The sequence below is a fragment of the Vidua macroura genome, chromosome 6 (assembly GCF_024509145.1).
Source record: "Vidua macroura isolate BioBank_ID:100142 chromosome 6, ASM2450914v1, whole genome shotgun sequence".
Classification (NCBI taxonomy): Eukaryota; Metazoa; Chordata; class Aves; order Passeriformes; family Viduidae; genus Vidua; species Vidua macroura.
In genome coordinates this window covers 39,196,338-39,215,780 of record NC_071576.1, presented here as the reverse complement: position 1 = coordinate 39,215,780, position 19,443 = coordinate 39,196,338, and the positions used below count along the sequence as shown (strand labels likewise).

General features: G+C 39.2%; 1 protein-coding gene across 3 annotated transcripts in view; it reads right to left on the bottom strand.

Annotated features, from left to right (window-relative positions):
- CSTPP1 (centriolar satellite-associated tubulin polyglutamylase complex regulator 1) overlaps window positions 1-12,096 on the bottom strand; it is a 78,866-nt gene extending 66,770 nt beyond the window's left edge. For 2 of the 3 annotated variants that reach the window (XM_053979637.1, XM_053979638.1), the window contains exons 1-2: window positions 11,982-12,082; window positions 2,935-3,037 (exon numbers count right to left, since the gene is read on the bottom strand). In XM_053979637.1, coding sequence (XP_053835612.1) covers window positions 2,935-2,962 — 28 coding nt within the window. In that variant the 5' untranslated portion in view covers window positions 2,963-3,037; window positions 11,982-12,082. Of the gene's footprint in view, window positions 1-2,934; window positions 3,038-11,981 lie in introns of all 3 variants that reach the window. The other variant, XM_053979636.1, reaches the window with a different exon arrangement.
- Window positions 12,097-19,443: the final 7,347 nt, after the last annotated feature.

The window sequence follows — 19,443 nt, the reverse complement described above, 5'->3', positions numbered from 1 at the left end:
TCAAAAAAAAAAAAAAAAAAAAAAGTCCATTCCCCTGTCTCCAGTTCACTTGTGTGTTTGGTTTATCAAACAAACTATTAAAGTTATGGAAAAAACAGTTTCCTAACCAAGGTAAGCTAAAACTGGTTATTATTTCTGAGCTTTCCAAAGAGTCTTGAACAGAGCAGCACATCCACCTGCATGCTGGAAGAGAAAGTTTCAAGCAAAGGGTTAGCCTACAAGAAAAGTAAAACACACTAGTAGGAAGTCTCTTCATAATTTTTTTTTCTGGTTCTTTAAGCTGAAATGAAAAAAAGACACACAGACTCCTTTTAAGATCCCAGAAATTATAAAGTGGGATGCTATGCACATTCCCTCTACTTGATCAAATGCATTAGCATGAGGGCCCTGTTTTTCTTCAGTATAGGAAAGATCAAGAAAACAGGATGATAAATAATGTATAGGGGGAACATGTTCTTTAAGATAACTTGTCACAGACATCAGGCTGGAAGAAGCAAAGCAGCATTAGTGTGTAATTACACAGAGGGTTTTCAAGAGTCTTCATTTCATGAAGATTCAAGAGCAGAGCTGAGATTTCTCCGGCTTGTAATGAACAAATACCAGTAGCATTTCAGCATATCTATAAAATCAAAACTAGTCCTAAGAGAGGCATAATTTTACTTGTTTAACTAAAAGATGTGGATTAATTGGCAGAGGGGTGATTGATCCCTGTTCCTGTAAGGGTCAGGAGTGAGCCAGATGAGGGAAGCCTCAAGGTACTCCCAAGATTGAAAGCAGATGTCCATATGACTGGGACAAATGAACACTGGAATAAAGTGGGAGAAAAAACTATCCTTGAAGATTAAAACTATTCTGGAAGGAAAACTGTACAGATTAAGGTCAGTCCTCTGCAATCAGCAATCACAGTGCTAGATGGTGGATAACAGTGAATTACATACCCAATTCCATTTCTTAGAAACAACTGAAATACTAATCGCCAGCAAAACACTTACTGCTTGATCCATACAAAACTAAATGGCTGCATTATTTTAAATTATGAAATTTCACTTAGGTATGCTAAGTCCTAACAAAGTTTTCTTAATTACCAAAAAAAAAAAAAAAAAAAAAAAAAAAAAAAAAAAAAAAAAAAAGAAGTTGTAACTGGCTCAAAGACTTGAATTGACTTATGGTAAAGTGGGGCATTGCAATGCATGATGGAAATGCCTTCAGGTTGCTTTTCAGCAGTGAATCCATCAGAGAGGTCCATGGAACACCACTGTATTGAGAAGTATGCCCTCTGAGAGGAGTTTGTAAAATATCTAACACCTGTCCTTGACAGACTAATTTCAATTTCTGAAAAGTTACAGAAGTCATTCTTTTACCCCATAAGCACTTTAAAAAAAAGTTACTTGTTTGGGCCTGCCTGCTAGCTTTCTAAGGGCTAGGTCTAAGCACCTGGGCTTGGTCTCTAATTTTAAGTCAGCATAAATAGGCAAAGGACAATTTTAAAAACTGGACATCCTAATACTAAGTCACTTCATCTCAAATCACTGCAGCATACTTCAAAACATGCACATTCCAATCCTCTCCTTCAGAAAAATATGGATTATGGAAAACCTGGGACAGAGCCCACAAACCTTCTGGAATCTCACAAGTTATCTTTGAGTTTGAAGATGCTGAGACTGAAGATCAAGTTTATTTGCTTGGGAAAGAAGTGTAGCCTTTGAAGCACAGCTGGAACAAATGTTGATAGTTGAGTGGATGAACAGAAATCTTTTGGGCAGTGAGGGCTCACCAATAAGCCCTGGGAGCCAGAACATATGACATTTTCATAATATGAAACTTCACATTCTACATCCATATTGGCTATCATTTATTCTCCACTTTAAATGAAGAATCCCACATTTCAAATCTTCACAACTCTTAAAATTACTAAGCTTGTTTGTGCTTTGGTATGGGGACGCAGTTTTATCTGCTAAACTCCAGATAGTTTATGAAAGAAAAAAGCAAAAAAAAAAAGAGAACTACTAGTTCTATATTAGAGAATGAATGAAAATAAATCCTTTCCCTATCTTTCATAAAATCAGAAACTCCATAAGACACTTACTGTGAACAAGAAAACATTGTAAAAGTCGTATCTCTGAAAATAAATGGGAAAATTTGTGAAGTACATATGATCAGAAGTTTAGAAAAGGCACAGAAGAGTCAGTTTGTAATTAGATGTAAACTAATCTGAAGAGATGCTTCAATGACAATTTCAGCAGGGTATTTCAAAGCCACCTTGCCTTCAACCCCAGTAAAGAAATCCTGTTGCTGGGTGGAGGTCATTGTAATCCTGCTCTTTATCTTTCTTAAGCTCTTGTTTTCCAACTATTTACTCAGTTGACTAATGTCAGTATTACTTTCTGTGGACAGAAAGCACATAGTTTTTCCCTCAAGAATTTTCTTGCAAATTAGTAAGAAGAGATAGTGCTCACGTCCAGTATTTAAGGACTTACGCAGGTTTTAAGAGAAGAAAAGGCATCTTATTAAAGCATTCAACAGGACAACAATCACACAAGGAGACAAACAATTCACATTTATACTCAGGAAAAGGAAGGAATAAGTGCTGCTGAAACCAGCAGCAGTTTGTGAAACAGTTTGCTTCAGTATTTCTCAAGCAGTTTGATACTAACAGTCCTGACCAAGAGAAGCAGAATTTGGTTTTTCATGTTTTTAAAATCACTGTTCCCCAGAGTGACTGCTTCACACAAATGTTTGTAACAGAAGAGGTGCTGAACTGTACAAAACCCACGTACATTTCCAAAACACACTCAGGCAGCCCTCGACTAACCCAGTAAAATCCAGCATTCACAACATAAGCAGCACATGTCCAGCTCTATTCTCCACGTATTCTGTCTGTTTCTAAAAGCTCCCCTCAGGCTGGCCCTATTGGCAGCATCCTGATGTACTTACTATTCAGTGAAGAACCTGGCAATGCCATACTGACTAATATCTTCTCTGTTCTCCAGCAGCTGGCTCACTGCATCCTCCATGTATGTGAGGACATGGCGCTGAGCTGCAAATAAAAAAAGAGTAAGAGACAGAAGTTAGAATATAAGGGGCCTTCCCAGAGCTAGACAAGCCCAGCTGTGTGCCTTACACAAGACATCAAGCATCTGCTTCCTCAATTAGAGAGTGGAGGTTTCTTTCTCCCAGAAATGGAAAGCAAAATTCATCACCCAAATTCTGCTTTCCTTCCTGGCTACACAGAGTTAGTCATTAACAGCACTGACTCTTTTTTAGAAACCCCTGAGATTTTGGTATTGAAGGAAGATAAGGAGTTGTGAGGCAGTTTCACTGGAAAATGCTTATTCCAGAGGAGTTCCTGATCTCTGTTCTGAGCCATCTTTCCTACAGGGATTGTCAATGCTGTTTTGATGGGGCTGTTGCAGAGCTTTAGGTGTTCTTTACTCTTCCCTGTATACCAAAGCCAAGTAGCTTTAAGGTTGTTTTGTAAAGGTTTCCTCCTGAAGGTGCAAATAAAAGTACATCTGTTTCCAAGCAAGCATCAGTGAATGTGGCAGGTGGGGAACAGGTCTGAATGCCAAGAGCGATTTATATTGTTCAACAGCCAGTCTCAAATAACTACCTAGGCCAAACACAGGAGAATTTCAGAAATGGTGGATCTGCCAATACCTCACCACAGAATGACACTCACTTATAAGACTCCTGAGTAAAGACAGTTTGGTGCAACACAAACTCTTTTGCTGCTTCTACAGGGGGCAGACTGTACAAAACAAGCATTTGCCAGGGAGGAAGCAGCATAGATTTACCACTGAGCCCCTTTGATGTTTTTGGCTAGAAGCCAAGTTGGAGCAACAAAGAGCCGAGTCTGAGGTGATGTGCCAGCTAGCAAGCAGTAGACTTTCCACATCTACAAGCTCAACAATCAGAAGACAAGTTACAACGAACCCAGGAAAATCATTCCTAACCTGGAAAGCACACAAACCCTGTTCCCAAACCACACACCTCCATCCTAAACACGTATCCTACTGTACCTTTGCAAGTATTGTCGTGTCCTAAAAAGAGCAGGAGAAAACCCTTAGGGAATATAGGAAAGGCAAGGACTGTTCTTGCTCCTTGCCAATCTGTTCCAGATTTGGCAGAATCACCCCCTTACCAGCAACTGGCCAACCTCAGACCCACATTAATATTCTCCAAGCCATTTTAATTTGTGTTTAATATCCTGGTAAGCATCAAGCCTGTGCCACTTGATACAGAGCATGGAAGGCCCTTTCATCTTAGTGTGGGGCAGGTGGACTTCAAGAGAGGCCCGGAAATTATTATTCCCAGTGGATACAGTGATTAAAATTATGCATGAATATTGATTGCTATCAGGGGATTTCTCTGCCTAGAACACTTTTCAGGACAATAGTAAAATTGGTTAAGCACACCCTGGAAAATACCTTGCAGCTGATAGCAAAATGGTGAGCCAAAGGTTTAAAGATATTATCTGGCACTAAAAGATATAGGGCGTAGCTTTATTTAATTATTTTAATGCAAAGGAATAAATTTAATTTATGTGAGCGATTAAAGAAAAATAGCTCTGCGCACCTGTGTCCCCTGAGGGAAGAATGAGTCCGTGCAGCTCAGTCATAGGCTCAAGATAGCAACAACTGGGTAACTTTACTTCAGCCCATCCTTCCTCCCTCCTCCTGAAACAGTCCATCTCACACTCAGCAATCATCTTTCAAGGCCCCTCCCAAGGTGTCAGCAGTACCAGATTATGCCGGGAAATGGTACTAGCAGACAGACTTCCACTCATGTCAGCCTGCAATAAACTTCAGTTCAACTGCAAAACCATTCTGAACACTTTGTGGGGAGGTATACACTCCTTTCATAGAACAGTCCCTATCAATGAACCATATTTCTCCTTAGAGTCATAACCCTCCCCTAAAAGCCTTAGGGAATAGACATGTGAACCATATTTCTCCTTAGAGTCATAACCCTCCCCTAAAAGCCTTAGGGAATAGACATGGTCCCACAGTGCTACACAGCACAATGTGGCTGACCTCTATAATAAATATGTTTGAACTGCTCCTGGAGAATAAATTAACTTTCAACATAGAATTTTAGACATTTCAAAATGCACACAAAAATATATAGGTCATTATTGAATACAATTGTTTGTAAAAGGGTATTTCTCTTAAGCTATTTGTTGCATACCCTAAGGATCCTGGCAAAAAGCCTCTATACCTATTTCCCAGAAGAGTAAGTAGAGGTGTGGGGAAGGGAAGAAAACTGTGAGCAGAGAAATTAAAAGAAAATAGCACTTTAAATCTCCTTAGGGAAGTCTCCCTCTTTGTCCCTTTGGCTGCTGTGCTCTTTTCCAGGTAGCATAATTCACACTGCCAAACCAAATTCCAGCTCTGGCTTCCTGTTCACTGACTGCCCAGTTCCATGGAACGATGCAAGTAATATGTTTTATAACCCAACTAATGCTACGCTATACAGGAAAGTCATAGAACAAAATGCAATTTGCAGACAGGTTTTAGCAGGCCAAAGAGGCAAATAAAGTGCCAGGAGTCTGGTTATAGCAAAATAGTAGTTCCTTAATTTATACAAATGGTACTTTCCATAACAAACACTGGAACCATACCGGAACATTAACTGTTTATGCAAGCATAGTCAAAAATCTGTAGAGTTCTAGGCAAAATAAATGAGATGATTCATACATTTTAATAGTTTCTGAAAATTCAGGGATAATGATGTACTGGTTGCTCATATTTTGAGGCCCTCTTTGCAATAACAAGGCAGCAAGTCCAAATCAGAATGTAAAGCCCAAATACCCACTGTGCTATTACAGCTTTCTGTCTCTACTAATTTTCTTCCTGACAGAACTCTAGTATACAGCAGTTTCCATGCAGGAGGTGTTATATCAGGATATCATCCTTGGCATTTGTTTGTTTCAAGCTTATTGTAACAGAATGTCGTGTCCAACCATGACACAGAAGTTCCCTACTCATACAGAACTTTTTAATGCAACCCATATTCTCTAAATGTAACAAAAACTCTCAACTCTGAAATCCCAGGCAACTACCTCAAACAGGAAGCCAGCGTGCCTGCCACATTCATTTGGTAGGTGCCACACTCTTTCCTATCAGATTTAAAAACTAACAGTTGGCTTTCACAAAGGAATCTGACAGAGTAAGCTCACAGAGGATTTTTCAGGCAGCCCATAACCTGATGTTAAATGAATAACTTTGCACAGAATATCTTAATTCTTATCATTAAACCACTAGCAGTGATGTTATACTTGGAGCCTCAGTCTAATCGGTAGCAGCATGCACAGCTCCTCCAAAGCTGCCCCCTGCAGCACTTAAGAGAACGGCCTGTGATACTCATGTGCTCACACCCCACCATCACACACATGCCCAATGTTTAAAATAAATTTTGGAATTAATGCACTTTTGGCTCAGAACCAAATTCAGGGTCAAGCAGTGGCTGTCCAATTCAAGCATGGCCAGACCAAGTCATAGAAATCTTCAGCTTACAAGTACAAGGCACAATGAGGATTACATCCACAATCTCTATGGATTTCTCTACAACAGATTAGACAATCACAACTAATTACATTTAGCCATAACCACATCAAATAATTTTGCATATATATTTAAATAGTAAAAATTGTCTTTTTATAAGCTACTAAGTTACTTGTTTCAATCTTCTGATGAGAACAAACAATCCACTACTTCGTAGGTTTGATCACATACGTTGTAAGAACAAACATTGATACTTGAAAAGTCTTGAAGGAAAATTTAATGCAAATAATATCACTGCACAAAAATGAATATATGCACTGAAATTCGCAGAGCCAGAAATTCAGGAGGAAGAAAGGGAATAGAGGTCACCTTGAAGTCATGATACTGTGTATATGTAATGGTTTTATTATCCAAGTGGTTTTATGATTGCTTAACTCTTCAGGAGACATGACTTCTTCTGAAACAGGAGCTGTCTATCAAAGCAATTTGTTCTGTATCTACACAAGGGGGCTTTTTTTTTTTTTTTTTAAGTTGAGGTCATTCCTGGCATAACTGAATATGCTGAAAAATAAGGAGTGGGAATTCCTGGATAAGACCAGCTTTTCTTACTTATTTGCCTCGTCCTCAGCTGAAGTGCTGAAAATACACACTACTCGATGCAATTAATGTTATGATTCATTTCAGTTATCAGAAGCTCGAGAGCATAACAAGCTTTAATGGATCTGGAGTATTTCTGGCATTTTTAATCTCGGAGAACATATACTCTGAGAGCATAAGGTAATAGCCAAATACCCTTTCAGCATTTGTTCTAAACTAAGGACTACCTTATTACACACATTGGAAAGATACATCCATAGTAACATAAAATCAATTTCATGTACACATTACCAAAACAAAAATGATGCAAGAGAGAAATAGTAAGGATATAAACTTCAACAACAAAATCACATCAACTCTGGAAATTTTTCCAGCATTAATGGTTTTTCAGGATGTTCATTATAATCTTTTCAGATATCATCAAGGACTTAATCTCTTCAGATGTTGCTGAGAAATGGCCTGGGAAATAGAAGTAAGTGAACAAAACAATTAACCTAAATGCTACATCTCTGTACTGTCATAGTTCCTTCCAGCTTTGCATAGCTTCACAGTGTAATTTCCTATTAACCCTTAAAAGCAAAATGTTTTTTGAAGGACAGAACATATAAGTACAAGTAGACCTTGTCACACCAGAGGTATCCCACAATGTAAGACATGCTGCTACTCAGGAGCACGTGCCAAGGGGTCACACACTGTAACTATAGCACATTTCTTATGTTTGAATTTTCAAAACCACTTTCAACAAAAAATATAAGAAACATTTCCATTTATAATTTAGTCTTGACCATAGCTGAGAATTTGGTTCAAACAATGAGCATAATACTGCACACAAACTGACTTAATTGTGCAAGTCCTTCCAGCAGACTGCTTCCTGCAAGGTGTCATACAGCTGCTAGAAACCAGCCCCCCACTGAAGCAAATCATTGAGCTATCTTTTCTTTTTTTTTTTTTGGTTGGTTGGGGTTTTTGGAGGTTTTTGTTTAAATCTAAAATTATTAATTGCAGAAGAAACTGTTATTCCAGTTTGTTATAAGGCATTAAGTAGCCTAATGGTTCCCTACCTATTGATGCTCAGAGGGACATATGCAGAAGACTGTGCTCTCCGGTTCTGGAACTCTACCTAATTCAGGATCAGATTTCACCTGTACCTTTCAAGTTAAGGTGGAAATCCTATAGTGCAACAGCAGTATGGTGGTGAAACCTCCATCTTTTGGACAAAGTACTAGACTGAGGCTAATAAGATGCAAATTTAACTAACATTATATTCAATCTACATTACAGTTCTCCTATCTGTACAACAGAGGAAGAAATAAAATTTTTAAAAAGGCATTCTCTGCTCTTTTTCTAGACCATGAGATCTTTCAGTCACAGTGCCACACAGAAGTTCACCAAATATCTATACTAAGAGAAGAATCAGTGTCAGCTGAGATGTTTGGATAACAATGTAGCCTATGTGTTGATTATGCTGTTAAAGGAAATTATTGTACTTGCACTTTCCAGATCAGTATTCCTTAAGACTGTTCAGAAGAAGAGTAAGCCTTAGGCTTCAGCAAAGTTTCCACAGAACTGAAGTTCTCTTTTGTAAAAGAACGTACACTCTTTATAACCATTAAACCCGAGACCTTTTATGAGAGAGATGAGGAAACGCAACTGCGTTTCTGGCACTTAATAGGCCCATGCTTTACTGATAAGGCACTTCCCTAGCAGAGTATTCACATTCTTACATGCCTGATATTGGCAAAGAAGGACAAGAAACAACATCCTGGAGCTGGGTAGTAGAAGGCAGGAGAATACATAGAAAACAGAAGTTTGGAAATTTGCAGTACTCTACTGCTTTTTCTCCGTAACAGGAAATGGGAGCAGGGAAGTAATAAAATATGAAGTTTCAGAGACAGCTGCATGAGCAGAACAATACCCTAAGTGCTCCACTGCCTGTTATAAATAACTGAGCAATCACCAGTTATTAAACCATAATGAGGAAGCGAAGAAAAAGTGTCTCAAATATGCCTCATTTTGCCTACTGTAGGTCCAGTCTCATCCATCAAATGAGAAACAGATTATCATCACTATACCCAAACAATAAATGCTGTTTATTCAGTGAAAATACTGTTTATAGTGTCCTGCTTGTAACAACATCGTCTTCACTGTAGCACTTCTGCCAATTTTGCAGACCTCATCTCCATTCCTATTCCCTAAATCATGGTCATCTCTTTTCTTCTACTTACCGTCTCATTGTGGCATGAGACATGTTGCCCTGATTTTCATTTTCCAGGAACTTTGGCATAACAAAGCTTTGTAATTATTTTTCATCTTTAGTGAATACTTAATTCTCTCCCTGTTAATTTCTATTTTAACTCAAAACTGCTTTTATTTCCCTCTTAGCATTCTAGCTGGCTGTAGAAGAATTATCTCAAATAGAGCAGGGGGTGTGGAATAACACAGCAAGTAGCACATTATGTTATTCTGGCTGCTCAATTTACGTGTTGGCCTGGTTTTGATAATGAGAAAGAGAGGAGGGAAAGAAGGGTTTGGGTGAGTTACCTATTCCAGCTCAGAAATGGCAGGGCCATCTGTTCTGTGAAAGTCAGAGAATACCTTAAGTGGCAAGCTAAAGCAATGCAACTTCAGAATGAAATTATAGAAAGTGAAATTTATCCCAGCTCCTTACAACCTCACTTCAGACAACTGTATTAACAAGACCCTGAGGTGCACAACAGAACAATCCAAATAATGGTGATTTCACAATGCCAATGTAGAAAACAGAAATGCAACTCAGAAAAACATGTGGGGAGGTATGTTTGTTTGGGGTGGGAGGAGGGGGAGTTGGGGGCTGTTTTGTTTTGGTTTTTAACCATTTTCCTACTGCAAATGCACACTAAATTCTTTAGGATCTGTGAGCAGTTTGGCAAGTTACAAAGTCTCATGAAGGCAGAAACACTGTTTTTGGTAACATTTATAGCTAATAAGAATATGCTTCCCCCTCTAATAGACAATAGAACCTGTAACCTAAACCCAAGGTATACTAAGTAATGAACAGAAAAGACTCTTATAGAAGTAATTCCTCACCCAAATATGGTCACGTCTTTTTTTCTAACCCCAGTGTCAGAATAATTTAGAAAGTTGTACAAAATAAAAAGGGAATTCCAAACAGCATGTGGAACAGAGATAAAAGGAGGTTCATTTAAGTGACTAGTAAAGCTGTTTACACCTAACAATCTTGTACATCTAAGAAATCTCTCTTGTACATCTCATGTCTTACCTTCAGATGTGCAACAGAAAACTGATTTATTTTCACACTTTAAGTATTTTTAGTCTGCTTCCTAGATTGTTTTGAGTGATTCAATCCTTATTGACAAGTTTCACACAATTAAAAGTGCCTATTTAATTAAAAACAGTTACAAGAACCTGAAACCGAGCTGGTTCATTAAGAAAAATAAATTTTGCAGGTTTCAACCTAGAGCCACTCTGGAAAAGTTATGAACTACTCTATTAGCATGTAGGTTAAAAATGCTGAAGTAGTGTGACAAAACAGTACAAACCCAAAGGGTGTGTGTCTAGTGTGTCTACATGGCACTGTGATGCTGTTCTCAAACACCCAAAGCTCCGCAACTGAAATCAGCAATAACAGCTTCAGCAAGGTGAGTCCCATGAGTCACCCTGAATAGAGCAGTAAATAAACCTATTTCTGCCTTGAATTTCCTTGACACAGAACAGCATTGCAGTTATGCAGGTATGCACAAAGCACCCTAACAGCAGCCTAGCAGCTACAGCACAGTGAGATTCTACTCTAAGACGACTTAGATCACTCCTTTGCTTAAACGGTTAGACAAAAGTCTTCTAGTCTTGTACCCACTGCAAGACAGGTTTTTCATTTACAGCAATGTTTCTGTACTCTTGTTCCATTTTGACTTACAGAAATGGCAAAATCATGATAGAACAAGCAGCACAAAACAATCCAATCCATTTCTGACCTTCCCTTGTACAAGAAAACCACAGAAAATTATGTATACCTTTATAAGAGTTATTACCGAACAGTCTCTTGGGCCTAGGAAGTAATGGCTGAAGAGTTTCACTTCACAAACACTCTCCTGAACACAATCCAAATGCTTACTCGTAATTCATCTCCTTTTCAGCAATTAAATGAAGTCATATTGACTTTATTCCATCCTAATTATTTTTATTTGACACATTAACATCAAGTCACTTTGCTCCTTAGTTTCCTGGAACATCAAGCCGTTACATGGAGCTTAAAAAGGATGTAGTCTTCAAAGGAGTAGCTGCTTCACAGGTTAAAAGATTTTCATTTTATGTAGAGAAACATTATCGATGCTACCTTATTTCACAACAAAAGCTAACATTCGAACCAGCTCGCAACGTAACAGCGGCACTCCCTCCCATTGTTGGGAAACGAGCATAAAATAAGGATGCTCACATAGATCTGTGAGCAAAACAGGTTGGTAATGAGTGAAGTCTATCACAGAAAGGCAGGGCGTCGCTCGCTACTACTCACATCGCCAAAGCGGACAGTGGAGGAAGGAGCCGGTAGCTCAGCTCCTGCCGGCCGCTCTCGGAGACCACACCTCTGGGCACCGGAGGGATGCTCCCCGTGCCCGAGAGGGCTCTGCAGCCCTCCCAGCTCAGGGCCCACTACCCCGGTCTGTTACGGCCCGGTGCTGCCCGCTCCCCAGCCGAGGCGGACACGGAGCCATTGCGAGCCCCCTCAGCCCGGCCCAGCCTGGGGCCGCTCGCCGCAGTCTCCGGAAAGGACGGGCCGGGCCGCAGCCACCCCGGCCCCGCCGAGCCCTCCCCATGCCGGGCCGCAGCACACGAGGGCGAGAGGAACCTCAGGAAGCCTCCCCGCCCCGCCGCGCCGCTCCTCACCCAGGTACTCGGGGCCGGGCAGCGAGAGCCGCTCGGGGCTCAGCATCCTCCTCCCGCCGCTCCTTCCCGGCTTCCGCTCGTTTCCAAGGCGCCCGACGCTCCCGGCGCTGCTCGGGCGCTCGCCCCGGCTGGGAACACGCCCCTCGCCGCCACAGTTCCGCGGCCACAGCCGCCCGGCAGCCCCAGCGCCCGTGCCCTCAGGGGCTGGGGCAAGGCTGGGAGAGAGCCCGGGGAAGGGACGGTGCCTGGAGCCTGCTGACAGCGCCGTGAGCAGGGGGCTGCGCAGAGGCCGCGGTGGGCGATGCCCCGGGCAGCTGCTCTGGGGCCGAGGGACACCTGAGAGAGGGGAGAGCGAGTGAGCAGGCTCTCCCGAAGAGCCGAAATAGCGAGAGGAGAGACACGTGTAAGGTCATTCTGATTAGGTTCAAGTTGTCTCATTTACACAAGTTGCTAGGGGTTATTTAGGACTAGAGCTGTGGGCGAAAGACCTTGATTTCAAGGTGAACTGTAATAAGTTAAAATCATACAATATACTGAGTTGGAAGAGACCCATAAGAATCATCGAGTCCAGCTCCTGGCCCTGTGCAGGATACCCCAAAAATCACACCACGAGCCTTAGAGCATTGTTCAGATGCTTCTTGAAGTCCGCCAGGCTTGCTGCTCTGACCACTTCCCTGGGTTAATGAAGTCAATGTGTAGCAGCTTTGGTCCAGAGAGCAACGACTGAAAGTGTGGCCAAGGAGATCCTTTAGAGTTGTGTCCTTTTGTCCATACTATCCCAGAACTGGAATTTCTGCATCCCTTGTGTGCTGGACAGGTAGGTATGGGGAGCCTCAGGAATTGTCCCTTCTGTAGATTCAAGTAGAAATGAGCAGAAACGTCCTGAATCACAGGGCTCTTTCTGTTCTTGCCTGGGAGCTTGTGTGGGAATGGCCATTGTACCAGGGATGTAGGAGTGGCAGAGCTCTTCATGTGGCTGGAAGCAAGCCTGCTGGACTCCTCTTCCCCGGAAGCTGATGTGGCTAAAATTCCCAAATTACTTTGCAGTTTCTTTCATCACCATTAGAAAAAATACCAGGCCAGGCTGTAATCCTGGAAGTATTACCAAAAAAACCATCCAGTCAAACAAACAAAAAAGAAGGCGTGCAGGTGTTGTCTGTGTTTTTAATGACAAATGCAAAAGAACAGAAATTAAATTAACATTTGTACATGCATATGATCTGCCTTTATTCCACTAGAGGAAAATGCTGAGGCATTGGCAACTCAACTTTAATCTATATTTAAAGGACAGCCACATTTAAAAAGGGCAAACAAGTTGTTAAAACTTAATTGTTAATATACCATGTAAGATTGCCTGGATTACTCCTTTGTCTTTTGTTCTGTCTTTAAAAGCATATGGCTTAGATATAAATATTTCAAAGATGAGCAGAGAGAATAGTTTAGGGAGCAGACAATGAGACACTCCAGCATGAAGAATGATTGAAAAAATGTAAGATTGTCTTAAAGAGGATAAGCATAACATATGAAATTATGTTACCTAAAATTATTTGTACTACAATGAAACTCATTCAAAACTCCAGTTTGTTAAGTCTGGCACTTTTGAGACATTAATTTTGAAGAATTAAGAATTTTAGGAAAGTTAAGATGATTGTTAAATTAGATGTTGCTGAGTTAGTGGAAGTAGATAAATAGGCTTTGTTCATAGGTAACAGTAGCCAGATCTTTTAACTCATTGCTTGTCAACTTTATGTTTGGGTAGCTGTGCTTATCATGAAAAACAGAATGTGATAAACAGATTTCAGGGAAACAAAAACAGTTGCAGACTTCCCATATTTGAAGAATCCATTGAGCACAGGAAAACCACAAAGATTAATTTGTCACGTATGCATGGGAAAGGTAGAAAGGTCAGAATGAGGAAGACTTATTTTACTTATTCTTTTGGAGACCCCTCCTCAAAATGGACCCCCGACTCATTTCAAGGAACAAAACTACACATGCTTAATAGCCTTTTTGCCAATTAGCACATGAAGCGAAGCGGAGGAAGTGACAGGGATATGAATATGCATTCATATTTTGTGTATTCAAGACTTCTGTAAATAAAAAGGCTTTGTAATACCTGTGATCTTTGCAGTGTGCATTAAGGAATTATCCCACGTACTGCCTGGCTGTTGTAATAAACACACACTTTCTAACTTTAAACTGTTAGAGAGTTTTTGTCCAATTCAGTTGGATATCGATATTAGATTGATATTCATATTTTCATATTCATATTCATATTTAGTAAATCACTTTTTCTGTTATGGGCTATAAATTTAAATATGGGATTTTTTTTAGTGATAGATACAATTAGATCACAAAATACATTGATAAAAGATATTTTTGAGCCCAGAATTCAGCAGAATTTAGAAAGTAAGTGTATTCAAGCAGAATGAGAAAACACAGGATTACGTTGTTACGCACATAAGCAGTGTCACTGGTGTTTAAAAACCTCTTCTGTAATGCTGGTCAGCTGAGCTGGTAGGAGCCTTCCACAGGTTGTGCACTGTTTTCTTTTTGTTGTTTAAACCATTTCTGTAAACCAGAGTTTAGCCTTGATCAGTATCACTGATTTACAAGAGGCCGTTAAAGTCCAGTTTTGAATACTACATATTCTGACATCTCTCTGGTTTTTCCTTGGGGATGTCTTTTTTTCTTTCCTTTTCCTTTTCCTTTTCCTTTTCCTTTTCCTTTTCCTTTTCCTTTTCCTTTTCCTTTCCTTCTTGGTCTCTATGGGTTAGATTTTGTTATTTCTTCAGACCAGCTAAGGGAAACCTTTTGGACACTGGTCCCATTTGCAGTTTTAATAACATCAAATTTCAGTAGTAATGGTGCCTGACTGTTAACAACTTAATGAAAATTATATAAAAACAAGATGTCATTTCTGAAGCCGTTTATAGACTTTCCTGTTTACTAATATTTCTCCCTTGGCTTGCCAGGGCCTGGATTAGGTGATATAACAGATCAGCAGCACTTACCTGTTCCCTCACTCTCATGACCTGAAAAGGGAGAAATGCTGCAGCCTGGCCATAGGTGTTAAGTTTGTTTTACCAAATTGATTTTAGAACCCTAGACTAGTGCATTTTAATAAATTGAGAAGGCTTTTCTGGGCCACTGGAAACCATCTGGAGGCTTAATAGCTGCCCTCAGAGGGGCACATCTAACAAGGGCTTAATATTATTTTGGACCCAGCTGGAAGACTGATGGAAAAGAAAATGATTTTTCCCTGTCACAGCCTCTTGGTAGATTATCAGAGGTACAGGTCTCACTTCAGGGCAAGCCTATGGAGTACACTTTTACTGTCTACCCTGGGAATCATCGTGGTGGTGCTTACATCTCGTAGCTAAAATTGCTGCATTTTGTTTACCACGGACATTTGGGTATCCAAATCAGTCTTTCAAGGAGGATCAGTTGGATTACATTGGTACATTTTGTGCACGCCCTCTTTCAGAGTTAACATGATCTTGATCTGATTTAGCTTAATTCACTTTGAAGTGTGGTTTAAGTAGAGTTTCAGAAATCATGTTTAGTAAACTGGGCTAACTTCGTTATATGAGTCCATGTGACCACAAGTTTGAAAACAATTAGTGGTGGAATTTAAATTACGTCATGAAATAAAATGTCTTTATTATGTTAAGATGTATGGACTGAAAATCTTTCCTGTGTAAATTTTGTGTTTCTCAGCAACTTAGCTAAAATCTGTTTTTTAGATTTCTGTTTTTCTCCAGAAACACATACTTTACCCCCACTATATTAATTGCTTAGCTTACTCTCTGCTGATTTTATGTTCATCTTCCTGAATTATACTATCAATGTGGAACTGAAATATTTTCCTTTTATTAACAAAGTTATACTGAGAAACATCTCCTCTTTCAGAGAGAGTATTATATAGAATAATAAACAGGACTAGATAGCAAGGAAAAAATTCCAGAGGAAATGCCTTGTTTTAAACAGCTTGAGTCACTTTGCCTGGCTTCTTTAACTTTTCTTGGAATTAAATGTTTCATTTGCTTAGAGTTTTAACAATTATTACTAGAGTAGTTACAATACAGCCTGTTATGTGTATTGGTGGAAACAAACTTTTCTTTTTTCAAGTGATTGATGGAAATGCTGTTGCTACAATGTACAAAGAACTAAGCTGTGGGCAGTCTTCAGTTTGTTCATCTTGTCTTCAGATTGTTTCATCTGACTGTGAAATCAATGTGAGACAGTTTCACAGAAACACTAAGAAAATGTCTTTAGCCTTTCTTGTTTATCCTTTGAGCATCCAAAGATTTATCCTAATTTAAAACATAGTTAACTAAAAGCCTGTCTTGTGCAGAACTCTGCTTTTTTGACTTTGACAGTGCTTTGTGTTCTTTGAATCTTGTCACGTATTTGCCAGATGAGCTTTTCCTTGTACATAATAATTAATAAAATTGCAGGTGTGATAACAAAAAGACACATGAAAAACCAATTATACTGTGAGGAGAAAAACATTGACTTAAATAACTGTCAATCTTTATTGATAATCTATTATTTTGGGCACAGTAGCAGAGATAAGTTTTGAGGAGAGATCTGAAGAAAAGGAGAATAAGAATTTCACGTGCTATTATTTATGTAAATTATTGGAAATCTTGTAAGTGAAATTAGAATTCTATTTTGTAAGTAATTTTAAAAATCAATGGCACTAAAGCTGGATGATTCATATATGAGTCAGTTGCAAACACATAAAACCTCTCATGAAATTTTTGATTTAATAATTATTTATATGGATTATGACCAAACTCTATAAACACATACACTAAAAATAAGATTATCTTAAATAAAATGGTCAGCCAAAACCACAATGAAATTATGTAACGAAATCCATGTTTTTATATTGTTGGTTCCTCAGGAGTCATTTACAGAAAAAGATCCAGTTCTTCTAGTGCTTCTCCTAATCTGAGCCTTCTCAAACTGAATGAACTGTTTATCTGGTTCACCTATAGCACAGTGGTTTTGCACAAGTAAATGAATTATTTTTTCCCAAATAATGCAGTATTAATACTGGTTTACCTCTCCAGGTAAAACCTAGACAAGCAGATTGGACTTATACTGTTCTTTAAGATTTTCAGAGAAATAAGATTCACCAAGTTTCTCTCTCCTAGCATCTGCCACAAGATGAATTCTGGAAACAACTGTGTGTTTTTCAGATAGTGATAGATAACATGATAACAGCAGCACCTCTCTTAAGTAGCCAGCATTTGTACCATTACAGAGCTTAACTGTGACACCGGTAATTGTAACAGCAAGTCTTAAGTCAGGAATATATTTAACTAGTAAGATGTCATAAGCATATGGGAAACTGTGCTGTGAACATGATGCCATCATAATTTTTATTTTATTTACTAGTTTAGCTGCATTTTAATCTGGATTGCTAAGATTTTATTTTCCCTCTTGAACTGGTGGACAGAAAGAAAATAAAGAGAGATCTGATCTGATTTTGACATCTGTGTGTATTGTTGATGATTTAGGTCTAAACAAGCTCCAATATCCTTGTATTTTAAATACAAGTTGGTGGCGGAAAAAACCCTTGAAATATTCTTCTAGTCCTCAGCCATATGAGTACATTTGAATTCTAGATGATGTGCTTATGAGAAAAGGGAATAGTAGTATGACAGATTCTGTGGCTCAGGGAGGACACATATTCATTTTCAAATCAATGGTAGCTGTAAGTTGTATAATAGATTCCTGGCATGTATTAAATGCACTGTCCAAATTCTGATTTTGAGTTTAGTGTTTAGTAAGCAATGTTGGCTTTTTTGTAAGAACAAACTGTTGAAAGACTCTCATCCAGCTTTTTGTTCCCATTATCTCATCAGGAAGGAAAGGACAACATCTTTAAAAGTACTTAAGTACCAAGTGAGTGACCCTTCCCTGTTGGAATGCCGCCCCACTAATGATGCAGAGAAGAAAAACAGCCATTTCTGGCAGAGTTTGCAAGATCTCTCATGCCAAACAAAAAAAAAAGTCTAAAATGCCTGGTAAAAATAAATATCACTATGAAATTCTGGCATGAGAAGCATTTCTGACAGCCAAGGCTTAGCTCATCCTGGGGGGTAACCCAAAAAGGCCAGCAATTTCATTCTTTGTTTCTACTTATCGAATGTTCCTTGCAAACATAAGCTGCCAGACTCTGTTATCCATTAGACAAGGTGTCTGTGTGTGTGCAAGAGGGCAGGCGGATCTAAGTGGGAGTGAGCTGTTGTGTCTGGGGATGAAGTGAAGCCATAACTGTGATGGCTGCAGTGGCCAGCTCTTATGGGAAAGGTGTGTAACTTTCTGTGTGCAGAACAGAGGTTAATCACATGCAAAACACTCTGAAAATATTTTGGTTTATAACATCTGCATGGAAAAGCAAATGATGGAATCAAGGGGAAAAAATTAAAATGGAAGAAAGAGGAGATCACAGATTCATTTAAATAGTGGAATGCTTGCAAAACAACTCTTAATTCTGTCTGTTAGCTACACAAAAGGGCATTTGGAAGACAGCACTCCAGAACCCTGCCACTCTACAGGAGTTGCAGTCAAAATATTTTTCCAGCAAAAGCACACATCCGTAGCCTGGTAATTCACTCCATAATATAAGAGGACAAAGTGATGAATGTTTTTTTTCTTTTTGCTACATAATGCATAAGGTGTTTTCAAGAGTAATACTTTTATGGAGTCACTAGAGGAGAAGATAGAGATTGGATGATGATATAATGGTTGGAGTACTTAGGAAGAGAAGCAAATCACTTAGTGAGAGAGAATATAAGCCAACTGAGACTGAAACAGTAAGTGAAGATTATGGCAATTAATTCTAAACAGACTAGAGAAAGCATGGAACATTTTTCAGAATATAGTAGAAAATTAAGACCTAATTAAGTTTTATCTGAGGAATGTTTTTAAATTTTTCTTTTGCTTTGTTAACTTTATCTTTCAAGTTTCTATACCACAACAAAATAGATTGACCATTTTGCATTTGAATCTGATAATAACATCAGATATTAAGAAGACATCCTTAAGATTCTAACTTTAAGTGTTAAATCTTACACTGTGTTAGTGAAGGAAGAGGTGTTCCTTGAATATGTAAAGTTTAGATGTGGATCCAAGTTTCAAATTCTGTGGCTAGTGTCCATTTCTAATATTTACTAAACATACTCGATGTGCTCTAAGTTATGTGAAACAGAAACAAGAGAAACCTGTAGTCCCTATGACATGGTCTTCCCTGGATGTGTGTGCATACATGTGGGTGGCTCATGTGAAGGGAGTGTGCAAGTCTGGATCTTGCTCCCACCTGTGCCTTTATTCAGGTCTCACCCAGTGCTCATAGGGAGCAATTAATTTGTTCCGTCTCTCCCATTTTTCAAGAGCTAGTATGACAGAGGGAGAGGTGTTAAGAAGTATCTCTGATTCAGCCACC